Source organism: Felis catus, chromosome F2, assembly GCF_018350175.1.
Source record: "Felis catus isolate Fca126 chromosome F2, F.catus_Fca126_mat1.0, whole genome shotgun sequence".
Classification (NCBI taxonomy): domain Eukaryota; kingdom Metazoa; phylum Chordata; class Mammalia; order Carnivora; family Felidae; genus Felis; species Felis catus.
The window spans coordinates 11,937,217-11,950,337 of NC_058385.1; the positions used below are offsets into that span (position 1 = coordinate 11,937,217).

The following is a 13,121-nucleotide window of genomic DNA, read 5'->3' on the forward strand; positions in this document are numbered from 1 at the left end:
CTTCCCAAATTGATCTAAAGATTCATTGTGTTCCCAGTCAGAATTCTTCATCTTTATTTATCTTTGAGAGAGAGACATGTGAGCATGTGAGCAGGGGAAGAGCAGAGAGAGAGGAAGATACAGAATCCAAAGCAGGCTTCAGGCTCTGAGATGTCAGTGCAGAGCCTGACATGGGGCTCGAACTCACAAACTGTGAGATCATGACCTGAGCTGAAGTCGGACACTTACCCGACTGAGCCACCCAGGTGCTCCCCACCCCCCACAACCAAAATTCTTTAGGCTTTTTAAGAAGGTGGAAACTAGCAAGCTGATTTTGAAATTTGTATGAAAATGCAAAGATCATAGAATAGCCAGAGTTGGGGGATTCACTGGTTGTACTGTACTGATTTCAAGATTTATTATAAAAGTACTACAGTCAGTTTAGTCTGGTATTGACATAGACCAGTGGAAGAGAGTGAGAAATCCAGAAGTAGATTCATACATATATGGTCAATTAATTTTTTGCAAAAGTGCCAAGACAGTTCAGTAGGTGAAAGCATCAAATGGTGCTGAAATAATTGGATAGCCGCGGGGGGATTGGGGGGGACCTTGACGCTTACCTCACACCATATACAAAAATTAACTGGAGGTGGGGGGCAACTGGGTGGCTGAGTCTGACTCTTAATTTTGACTCAGGTCATGATCTCACAGTTGGTGGGATCAAGCCCCATGCTGGGCTCTGCACTGTTAGTGCAGATCCTGCTTGGGATTCTCTCTCCCTCTCTGTGCCCCTCCCCTCCTGGTGCTCACGCATGTGCATTCTCTCTTGCACGCAAAATAAGTAAGCATTTTTTAAAAATCTGGGAGACGGGATGCCTGGGGGGCTCAGTCGGTTAAGCGTCCAACTTCGGCTCAGGTCACGATCTCACAGTTTGTGAGTTTGAGCCCCACATCGGGCCCTGTGCTGACAGTTCACAGCCTTGGCCTGCTTCAGATTCTGTGTCTTCCTCTCTCTGCCCCTCCCCTGCTCGCACTCTGTCTCTCTTTCTCAAAAATAAGTAAACATTAAAGAAAACCTCAATCATTTCACGCTCATTACAATGGCTGAAAGTAACAAGATTAACGTAGCAAGTATTGGCAAGGATGTAGAGGAACTGAAACTCTCATATTGCGGATGGGAATGTAAAATGATACAGCCAGTTGCAAAAACAGTTTGGTAGTTTCTCTAGAAATTAAACATGCATACGATAAAACACCTAGGCATTCCGTTCCTAGGTATTTACTCAATGTAAACATGTTTTCATAGGGCCACACAAAGAATTACACACAAAATACTCTAGCAGGTTGGTTTATAATAGCTCATAAGTGGAAACAACCCACATTTCCAATAATAAGTGAATGGATAAATTGTGATATAGTTCTACAATGGAATACCACTCAACAATAAAGAAGAAAGAGCCATTGATATATGCAGCAAAGTGGATGAATTTCAAAATAATTATGCTGAGGGGTGCCTGGGGGGCTCAGTCAGTTAAGCATCCAACTTCGGCTCAGGTCATGATCTCGCGGTTCCTGAGTCCAAGCCCTGTGTTGGTCTCTGTGCTGATAGCTCAGAGCCTGGAGGCTGCTTCAAATTCTGTCTCTCCCTCTTTCTCTGTGTCCCTCCCCTGCTCTCACTGTTTCTCTCTCTCTCTCTCTCTCTCTCTCTCTCTCTCTCTCTCTCTCTCAAAAATAAATCAACATTAAAAAATAATAATTATGCTGAAAGAACCCAGACAAAAATGAAGATGTGTAATTATATAAATTATAGTAGTGAAGACATATATAAAATACTAGAAAATGCAGAAAGCAGATCATAAGTTGCCTAGGGTAAAGTGGAAGGAAAAGATGGATTACAGTGGGGTGTGAGGAAAAGGAGGAGACGTGAATGGCTTCACGGTAAACATGTCAACCTGTCAAACTCACTATTTTATACTAAATGTGCGGTTTCTTCTGTGTCAGTTATACTACAATAAAGTTGTAGAAACAAACCAGTAAGATAGCAAATAGCATTGTATTGTATAGATTTCATTTTAGAAAAAGTTATTTTAATAGAAATGAAGGTTTGCTGTCAAGAGAAAATATTTAGTTAAGTAATATTTCAATTATAAAAGGCCAATTGTTACTTCTTTGTGACTAGAAGTGTCTGTCATCTTGGCCTTTGCCCAAGGCCTTTCATGGTTATTCTTCATTTAAACTATCTCACTAAACCTTTTAAGATTAAGGCTTTTGTAGGGAAACTTTAGTCTTTGTAGTATGGAAGTATTCTTACTACCATTCAGTGGTGAGGTATGAAATAATAAGAGAAGAATTTTGAAGAATAAAGAGAATTTTCATACTTGTAATCTCACCAGTGTTTTCGTTGTGTCTCAAACATGGTGGGTGTCCACTTACTGATGGCTTAAATTTTGTTCCTGCCCATGAGGAGCTTATAGTCTAAGTGAAAAGGAAAAGCATAGTATATACAAGAGGTGTTTCTAATGAGTAGAGATGGGTGGCCCTTATAATTTAAGCATAGTAGCTTAAAATGGAAAGACATTTTAAGGAAGAAACTAGGAGAAAGGAACGAAGAATGTATGACATGCAAAGAGTGAATAGGAATGAACAGAGATAAATGAGGTAATTATTATTAGATGAGGTGAATTGGGGTAGACATGGGAACAGGGAGTAGGCAATTTTTGAATTAGATGAATTAAGCAGTAGGGAGCCAGTGAAGGGATTTGAGAAGGGCAGTGGCCTAGTCAGAGTGACAGATGACACAGATTTTTCTTACTATGGCATTTTAAACTGGTTACACAAGAAATAGGAAGCAGAGCCTACAAAGATGAAAAATTCTTGATAGTCAAGGGTTATAATACAAGCCCTAAACAAAAAGGGGGTATGGGTTATGAATGCCCTAGGAAGGAGGATAGTTAAGTAATGGAAACCATTTAAATGGGATTGTTGGGAATGAAAGTCAAAGACAACAATATGATTTTTATGCCTGGAAAACTGAGGAAACAAGTAAAGAAGGGTGTGATAAAAGAAAGTTGTGCCTTCTTTTATGTTTCCTTTTTTTTTTTTTTTTTTTTAAGTAGGCTTCATGCCCAACATGGGGCTCGAAAGCATGACCCTGAGATCAAGAGTCAGATGCTCTACTGACTCATACAGCCAGGTGCCCCAAAAGATCATGCATCCTAAATTGCCACTTATTTATTTTTTTATTTTTAACAATCTCTCAAACGTACATGTCTTTAATCCTCTTTGCTAAGATAACATTTGCAAATGCAGACATAATCAGAGATAGCGGGAGTGGAAAACCGTAATTTTATCCCAAAATAAGGTATTATTTAAATATGGCTTATGCTTAAAATGGGATAAAGGTACTTGAGGGGAAAGGTATTTTCTTGAAGATTTCGTGTAATTCAAAGCTAATATTCCCTTAAGAATGATAGAAGAGGAGGCTGATTTCCAGGAACATGTTTCCACATCACTGTTGCTAGTGTTTTCCCCCCATTTTTTATTCCTACTAGAATGTAAGCTCCATGAGGCCAGGGGTTTTTAGATTTTTGTCTGTTTTGCTGAGTGGTCTGTCCCCAAATGTAGGAAAGGGCTTGGCACACAGGAAGCCCTCAGATTATAGTTGGATAGTTGCCTGTGCTATATTTGTAAACTTAGTTTGCCTTCCTTTTTTGTTCTCATCTTACCACTAATATCTCATAGCATGGCATCTAAATGAACAGTAGTATGACATATCCTTGTGGTTCCCTTTGTAATATTCTATATCAAACTTTCTAACATTTCAGATTTGAGTATTTTTTTGAGACTTGCACCACTGAATGCTTAGATGACATTTTATGAATTGTAAATTACTTTAAACGTGTAACAACTGTGATAGTTACAGAATCACTCAGAAGGTTCAATTACATAAACAGTGGTGACTGATGATGTCCTGAGTAACAACTTCGTAAACATAATTGACAGCTTATTCTGGTCAGCCAGCTTGAAAGGTATCCAGTTCCTGGTGAATTTTGTAAAGGTGAAACAGTGATATTACTTTAACATTAGATAGAGGAAACATCTTTGTTTCATCTCTAGTTTGTGTAATGTAAATCTGCATAAAATACTAACGTTCTTTACTGTGCGCTCAGTAAAAATAGTGCTGTGAAAGACTGCAAAATTATATGGGAAAGTGATCCACAATATACAGGAAATGAAAAAGGCAAAATACAACAGTGGGTAATGAGCATGTTCCAATGGGAAGAAATAGACAATAATAAAGGAGTAATCTAGAATTATGTTCACCAGGATGTTCATTACCTGTGGAAAGTGAAATTATGGGTAATTTTTTTCTTTGTATTTTTCCATATTTGACAAAAAGTTCTCCAGTCAGTTTTTATCAGAAATAGTAATCCTCATATAATAGTAGTCTGGATGGAATCACTCTACCAGCTCTTCCTAGAATGTGAACTTGGATGCTTTATTTCACCTCTTTGTTCCTCTGTTTCCTCATCTGTCAAGTGAATTAAATGAGATAATCCATGTAAAACACTTCACACAGTACCAAGTTCATTCCGTGTCACTCTCCTCATCCATTAGTAAAAATGGTTTAGTGAATTGTGATGCATATTATTAATTCGTCACTAAAAATTGTGTTTATGGAAAAGAGGTCGTGACACAGGCAGCAGGGACAGGTGAAGGAAAGTAGGGCGCAAAGTTGCAGCTGGAGCATGGTTATGCATATGTGTGACAAAGGTCACTGTGGAGTAGAAAACCAGGACTAAGAAGAAAGAAATTAGAAGTAAGTCGATTCGGGGATGACTGCCCCACTTTGTAGAGGAACCTTCCGCCTCTCCCTGGCTCTCCTCTCCCTGCTTACTCTGCTCTTCTGCATTGACCACTTGGTCACACTATATTCTTTTTTCAGTAGTCTAGTCTGTCCTCTACCCAGAATGTGCCCTTTTTTGTCTGACTTGTTCATTAGTACATCCGAAGCGCACTTAGTAAAATTCCTGGCTTACAAAAGACATTCAGTAAATATTTGTCAAATGAAATGATTTCCTTTTCTTGGATGTTTCTGTATTTCTGATTTAATAATGATGATACTAGGCATTTATGAAACTAATGCTGAACTAAAGGGAAATTAACATAGATGTGCGATACCGGTCACATTCTTCGGAGTGCCAGATCTAAAGGGGTGTGAATTTATCACGTGCTGATGAGGATTGCGATACAATGGGAACTTTCAAACACTGCTGCTGAGAGTATAAATTACACAACTGTTTTGGGAAGCAACTTTATACTAAGTATATATTCAAGTACAGTGGCTTTTGAGCTTTTTGATTTGATTTAAAATAAACGCATTTTATATCATGCCCTAGTATGTGTGTACTTACGTAAAAACAAATTCCATGAGACAGTGGGTGATGCACTCTGATATTTTCTTTTATTCCTTACTATTTCACTGAGTCATGGCCCAGTTTGAAAAACACTACCTTTGAAAAGTTCTGGCACATGTACACCAACATGTTTGAAAATTTTTTATCGCAGCATTGTTTATAATAATGAAAAATTAGAAATTACTTTGTCAAATGGAAAATTAAAAAACAAATTGTGTTGGGGTGCCTGGGTGGCTCAATTGGTTCGGCGTCCGACTTCGGCTCAGGTCACGATCTTACCATTTGTGAGTTCGAGCCCCACGTCGGGCTCTGTGCTGACAGCTCAGAGCCTGGAGCCTGCCTCGTATTTTGTGTCTGCCTCTCTGCCCCTCCCGCTCCTCCCTCTCTCTCTCTCTCTCTCTCTCTCTCTCTCTCTCTCTTTCTCACACACACACACACAAATATTTAAAAAATAAATAATGTTCCATTCATTCAATGGACTATGATACAGCAGTAAAACATTAAGAAACTAGATCTACATATATTGTGTTGATAATTGAAAAACATCATGTTGACCAAAATTAACAAGTTGTAGAATGATAGCTATACCTGAATTTTTTTTAATGTGCAAAAAACCCCCTTTATTGTATGGCTGTAAACATAAGTATACATATAAAAGACCCGCATGAGAGTGAAAGCACCAAATACAGACAAGTGGTTACCTTAGACGTAAGAGGGAAAAGAATGAGATCAGGAACAGACAGGCACACAGGAGGTGAACCAACTGTAACTCGATTTTATTTCTCATCAGGAAAGAAATTTAATACAAATGTCAAACTAATATGTCAGGTCTAGGTGGAAGTCTGAGGAGTCTGTTCTTCGTCCTTTTCTGTGTACTTAAAATCTTTTGCAATAAGAAAACATTTTATACTAAAGCTTAGAACTTTTTACAGTAAAACACACTCGAAAGACTGCTACTCTCCCCCCACCTTACCAGAACGGTTCCTGTAGGATAAAAATGAATCCCATGCTTTCCCCCAAAACTCCTGGCCTAGACTTTCGTTTCTTTCTCTATATCTCTGTTAACGATTTTATTAGGAGTTAAATCAAGTGAGATTAATAATCTAGTTAGTGTTTCCTTAGTGCTTTGGATTTCATTGAGCAGTTTCCTAGAGCTTCTGAAAACTGTGCGATTTGTTTTTTAATCACATTCATAGAAACTCAGTCTGACTGAAAGATGAGACTAGTGTAATTCAAATTTTTATTTTGAATAAAACTGTTGCCTTCTTTGGGAACCCCCTATACTCAAAAGCAGAATGTTGGGTAGACGCTCCAAGTAGGTTTCCCTTACTTTTAGCGTTCTAGAAGTCTGACTCAGAATCTTTCTCCTGTTGGATTGTTTGTTCTTTGAAACTGAGCACTGTGCTATAACTGTTTTGACCTTCATAAGACCTAGAATAGTGCAGTTGATGGTTATGTGGTAAAAATTCATTGAAAAAATAGCACAACTTTGAATCTCATGGTGCACTTTCCACCGATGCCTCTGTTTATACTGTGTTGGTTAATAATGTGGCCTTTTATTTCCTTATATTTAGTGATTTAGAATCTAGAAGAGAAGTAAAAAAAGAAGAAGGTGAAGCTTTTGCACGAGAACATGGACTTATCTTCATGGAAACTTCTGCTAAAACTGCTTCCAATGTAGAAGAGGTAAATAAATGGCCCATTTAAATGTTCATCATCTTTTTTACTTAATTGGAATGTATTGTGTGCTTTCATATTCACTTTTTGATGTCTCTTCTAAACCTTTTTAGTCTTTATTATCATAGAGTAGGAAGATTCCTTCTGTTTGAAATGCCTTGTCTTACAGCATTCGTCTTAAATCAGACTCCTAAATTATATTCTGAACCTTCTCTCTAAGCCAAAATGCTTTAACACATCTTTGTATATATTTATCCTGAGAGGGAAAAAATAACACTAATGAAATTTAGAAAGGTATCAAGACACTAAACATTCGTAGCTATTTGTATCTACTTTTTCTTAAATAGGGAAAGTATTCTTACTATGTAGCATACAAAGCATGGGAATTCTGCCATCTTTAGTAAAATTTAAAGTGTCTCCGTGATTTTCATTGATCAGCCTGAACTGCTACAAGTTTTCTGAACACATCATGTTCTTTTATGCTTTTTGTATTTGGGTATGGTATTTATATACTATACATAGATGAGTAGGCAGTTAATTCTCTCTAAGGTAAAAGTATTGCCACATTCTGTTTTATAACAGGCAGGGAAGAGGCTGGGGCACCTGGCAAGCTCAGTCAGTGGAGCATGTGACTCTTGATCTTGGGGTTGTGAGGTTGAGCCCCACGTTTGGTGTAGAGATTGCTTAAAAACAGTATCTTAAAAAAAAAAAAAAAGCAGGGAAGAGGCTAAGAAAATAAGTAATTTGCCTAGAGTAATGCCACCTTCTGGGTAAGAATCTTAGCAGCAGCTGCAAAAAGGGACTCTAGAAACGAAATGATTTAAAAATCTCCTTTTTCTAAGGATAGCAGAGATGAGGTCCTAGACAGTAGCTAACACAATGCCTTTCATGTAGTAAACAGTGAGTAAATATTTATTAAGAATGTACTTGGAGCTCTTTGGATTAACTTTTGAACCCAGAAATAGACTACAATTATTCAACAGCATTGATATTTTTGCTGGAAAATTATTTCTTAGGTAAGATTTTATCTCTACTTGAAGAAGTGCTCTATGACTGTCCTCAATGCATTTCCTACATTTCCTACAACCACCAATTAATGCTTTACCAGTTGCCAGTAATTACAGTTTGATAACGTACAAAAGTAATACTGCATTTTGCACAGCAAATCCAGAAATTTGTTCTGCCTCTTTGTTCAACTTAGAATAGACATGTAAAGGCACCTGTTTCAGAGAGGTACTCCTTTACTAGAGGTGTTATATTTGAAACCGTAAGGGCCGATGTGTTGTGGAGATTTCAAGACCTCTGAAACATATCCTTATTGATTGTTATTGATTTTCTTATTTATTTTGAGAGCCCTAAAGCCAAAACTGTCTACATTTAGTTAAACAAACAAACAAACAAACATACTATGAGGCATCTGGCTGGCTCAGTGAGAAGAGCATACAGCTCTTGATCTCGGGGTTGTGAGTTTGAGTCCCACATGGGGTGTAGAGATACTTAAGTTAATAAAACTACTCTGAAGTCGGATGACAGAGCATCTACTACTATAAAGTACTCCCAGATTTCTGGCTTTGTTTCTGATGATTTTGTTCATTTTCCTTATTCGTAACCAGAAACCATAGGTATTTTATTTGTAAGCAGCAAATTACTATTGACATTCGGCTGACCACTTAAATAAATTCCATTAATGTTTTGTTTGGCAGCACTTATTACAAAAATCCTGTATATGTGGTTAATAATAATTACATACATTTTATCTTGGGGCACTGGTCCCTGGGTGGCTCAGTCGGTTAGGCATCCCAGCTTCGGCTCAGGTCATGATCTCACGGTCTGTGGGTTAGAGCCTTGCATCAGGCTCTGTGCTGACAGCTCAGAGCTTGGAACCTGTTTCAGATTCTGTGTCTCCCTCTCTGTCTCTGCCCCTCCCCGACTTGTGCTCTGTGTCTCAAAAAAAAAAATTAAGAACAATAATAAATAAATAAATAAATAATTTCATCTGGGCAGGAATTTCCCATACTCATGAGAGAACTTTAATTATGTAAATTAATCTGTTTCAGATTCTCTGTCTCCCTCTGTCTCTGCCCCTCCCCCACTTGTGCTCTGTCTCTCAAAAAAATAAACATAAAAAACATAAATAAATAAATAAATAAATAAATAAATAAATAAATAAATAAATAAATAAATCTGGGCAGGAATTTCCCATACTCATGAGAGAACTTTAATTATGTAAATTAATTTGTCTCTGAGAAGCCAAGGATATTAAGAAATAATCTTTTTAAATCCCATTTTAAAAGATCATAGACAAGCATTACATAATATAATCATCCATGCGATTTTACCTAATAGCTAAAAATATTTCATGATAAAGTATTTTGAGAATGGAGGACCATTCTGTGATCCACAAAGAGCAAAATCAAACCTGAATCTCTACATGACTTAGGAACTTATTGACCATGAAAGCAATAACCAAAGGGCTTCTGCATCCAGAAAAAATAGGAATGGACTTCCTCACCTCTTCCACCTGCCAACTAAAGCTAAAACTCTGAACATTATATGTAAAACAATAAGAAGACCTGAAGGTGGAGAGAACACCATCTAGAGACCTTGGGATCTGAGGAAAGCGACACAGCAGTGATTTCCCTTGGTTTTCTTCAGATCAGGTGCTAGAAAAACTGGCAATCCAGAAAGACCAGCAGGTGCAGGGGGAAAAAAAGAAGACTACCTTCTAGTCAAAGGTCCAGGAAAGCCTGTTAGCAAGAAAATAACCATTCTACTACAGCCAGACATGACAGAAAATGATGGTGCTGCTTCTACCATCAGCTTGCTGTAATAAGGTTCTCCCACACTCACCATTGTCCTGTGGGATTGGGGTCAGAAGAAGCCAGCAAAATATAGGTTTAAAAAAAAATTTTTTTAATGTTTATTTTTGAGACAGAGAGTGACAGAGCATGAGCAGGTAGAGAAAGGGAGATACAGAATCCAGAGCAGGTTCCAGGCTCTGAGCTGTCAGAATAGAGCCCGACACAGGGCTCAGACTCACTAACTGCGAGATCGTGACCTGAGCCGAAGTCAGACGCGCAACCAACTGAGCCACCCACGCACCCCAAAAGTATAGGTTTAAATAAGATCCAGAGGCTCATAATGTAGAACCCCAAATGTCCATATTTCATTAGAAAATAACTCTTCATATCCAGAACCAGGAAGATCTCAAACTGAATGAGGGAAAAAAAAAATCAATAGATACTAATAGTAAGATGACAGAGACGTTGGAACCATCTGACAAAGATTTTTTAGGCAGCCATCATAAAAATGCCTTAACAAACAGGAGCATGCCTGAAACAAGTGAAAAATAGTCTCGTCAATAGAAATAGAAGTAAGGGGTACCTGGGGGGCTCAGTCAGTTAAGCGTCTGACTCTTGATTTCGGCTCAGGTCTTGATCTCACAGTTGTGAGCTTGAGCCCTGCATAGGGCTCTGCACTGACAGCACGAAGCCTACTTGGAATTCTCTGTCTCCCTCTCTCTCTGTGCCTCCCTTTCCTCCTCTCTCTCTCTCTCTCTCTCTCTCTCTCTCCCCCCTGTCAAATAATAATATAATAATAATAATAATAAACATTAAAAAAAAGAAATATAGGTAAAAAGAAGGACCAAATAGAAATTTTAGAACTGAAAAATATAATAATTGACAAAGGTTCAGTGGATGAGATCAACAGCAGAATGAAGGGGACAAAGGAAAGAAATAGTGAATTGGATGATAGACTAATAGAAACCACTCAGTCTAAAGTACAGAGAGAAAATGGACTGGAAAACAAAAATGAGCAGTGATTCAGGGACCTGTGGCGCCATAACCCAAATTCTAACATTGTGTTACCAGATTCCTAGAAGGAGAGAAGAAAGATGGTCCTGAAAAAGTACTCAAAGAAATAACAACTGAAAACTTTTCAAATGTGGCAGAAGATACAAACCTACAGATTCAAGAGGCCGAGCCAACTCCAAACAGGATAAACCCAAACAAATTCACACCAAGCCAAACTTCTTCCATAGTCAAATCTCTGAAAGCTAAAGACAAAAATTATGAGAGCAGTGAGAAACACCTTACCAATTCAATGCCGGCAGATTTCTCATTAGAAACCATGGAAGTCAGAAATACACAGCAATTTCAAGAGCTGAAAGAGAACAGGGTTCAGGATTCTAGAACTAGCAACAATACCTTTGAAGAATGAAGAAAAATGAAAACATCAGATGAAAGAAAACTAAGAATTTACTAATACAAGACCTGCTACAAAAACAGTGGCTAATGGAAGTTATCTAACAAATGAAATGATAAAAGAAGGAATCTTTGAAGGAATACCAGTAACCAAAAGTATGGATAATGGTATATATATGGGAAATATCATAAACCATGGCAGAGAAAGGGGACATCAGGGGAGGTGAGGTTCCTATGACACTCAAATGACACTAGTAGACTGTGATAAGTTATATGTGTAGATACATAAAAGTGTAGATATGTATGTGTAGATATGTAAAGTCTATATAAAGTTTATACATATAAGTGCAATTCCTGGAGTAACTACTAAAAAATTTCCAAAGAGATACACTAAAAAATAGATAAATCAGTATGGAATTTTTAAAAAGGTTCAATTAACCCTCAGGCAGAAAAAAGAAAACCAAAAACAGCAACAAAAAAATCAAAATGACAGACTTAAGCCCTCACATAGCAATAATTATATGAAATGTACATGATCTAAATACACAAATCAAAAGAAATTGGCAAAGAGGATTAAAGAACAATGATCTGGATGTCTACAAGAAACTCACTTCAAATATAATGATTCAGGCAAGTTGAAAATAAAATGATTGGAAAAGATAGATCATACAAGCATTAATCAGAGGAAGGCATGTGTGGCTCTCTTTAGACTTAACAAAGAAAATTGCCAGAGACAGAGTAGGACGTTATATAATGATAAAAGAAGAGTCTACCAGGAAGACCTAGCGATCCTAAATGTGTATGTACCAAAGAATACAGCTGTAAGATAATGTGAAGCAAAAACCAATAAAGCAACTGGAAATAAACTAGACAGTGGAATTAAACTAGAAATCGATAACAGCCTCCAATTATGATTATGGATTTGCCTATTTCTCCTTTCAATTCTGTTAGCTCTGGTTATCAATAAGTGATAACTGGAAAGAAAATCTCCAGAAATTTGGAAACTGAACAACACACACTTCTGAATAAACTGGGCCAAGGGGATGTCTTAAAGGAAATTTAAAAATAAACATTGAACTTTGCATGAAAATGAACTACAACATACTATACTTTCTCAAATAGGAATTGAAGACTTCTCAGCTTACTAAAAAGCATCTACAAAAACCCACAGCTAACATTAGGCTGAATGTTTTACTCCGTAGATCAGGAACAAGGCAAGGATGTCTGTGCTCATCATTATTCAAGATATTGGTGGAAATCGTAGCTAGTGCAATAAAGCAGGAAAGGGAAATAAAGGCAGAGAAGAAGAAGTAAAACTTTTTATTTGTGGCTGACAGGATTGTCTCTAGGAAATTCCAAGGAATTTACATACACACACAAAAGCTAGTTAGTAAGTGAGTTCAGCAAAATTACAAGATACAAGACAAATATATAAAAACATACTGTATTTCTGGGGCACCTGGCTGGCTCAGTCAGTAGAACATGTGACTCTTGACCTCAGGGTCATAAGTTTGAGCCCCATGTTGCGCATAGAGTTTACTTTAAAAGATCTATTGTATTTCTGTGTATAGCAATGAACACCAAAATTTAAAATACAATACCATCTATAATCCCACAAAAAGAAAATGAAATACCTAGTATAAATCTAAAAATACCATGGACAGGACAGGACATGTGTGCTCGAAACTGCAAAATGCGGATGAAAGAAATTAAAGAAGATCTGAATAAATGGAGAGACATACTATGTTCATTGTTTGGAGTATCCTACCTAATAAAGATGTCACTCCTTCACAAATTGACATAGAGGTTTAACCCAGTTCGTATCAAAATTCCAGTAAGATTT

General features: G+C 37.3%; 1 protein-coding gene across 2 annotated transcripts in view; it reads left to right on the top strand.

Moving 5' to 3' along the window:
* RAB2A (RAB2A, member RAS oncogene family) overlaps nucleotides 1–13,121 on the top strand; it is an 86,314-nt gene that overhangs the window by 55,531 nt on the left and 17,662 nt on the right. For both annotated transcript variants that reach the window (XM_023248779.2, XM_019822712.3), the window contains exon 6: nucleotides 6,971–7,082. In XM_023248779.2, the coding sequence (XP_023104547.1) occupies nucleotides 6,971–7,082 (112 nt within the window). The remainder of the gene's footprint in view (nucleotides 1–6,970; nucleotides 7,083–13,121) is intronic.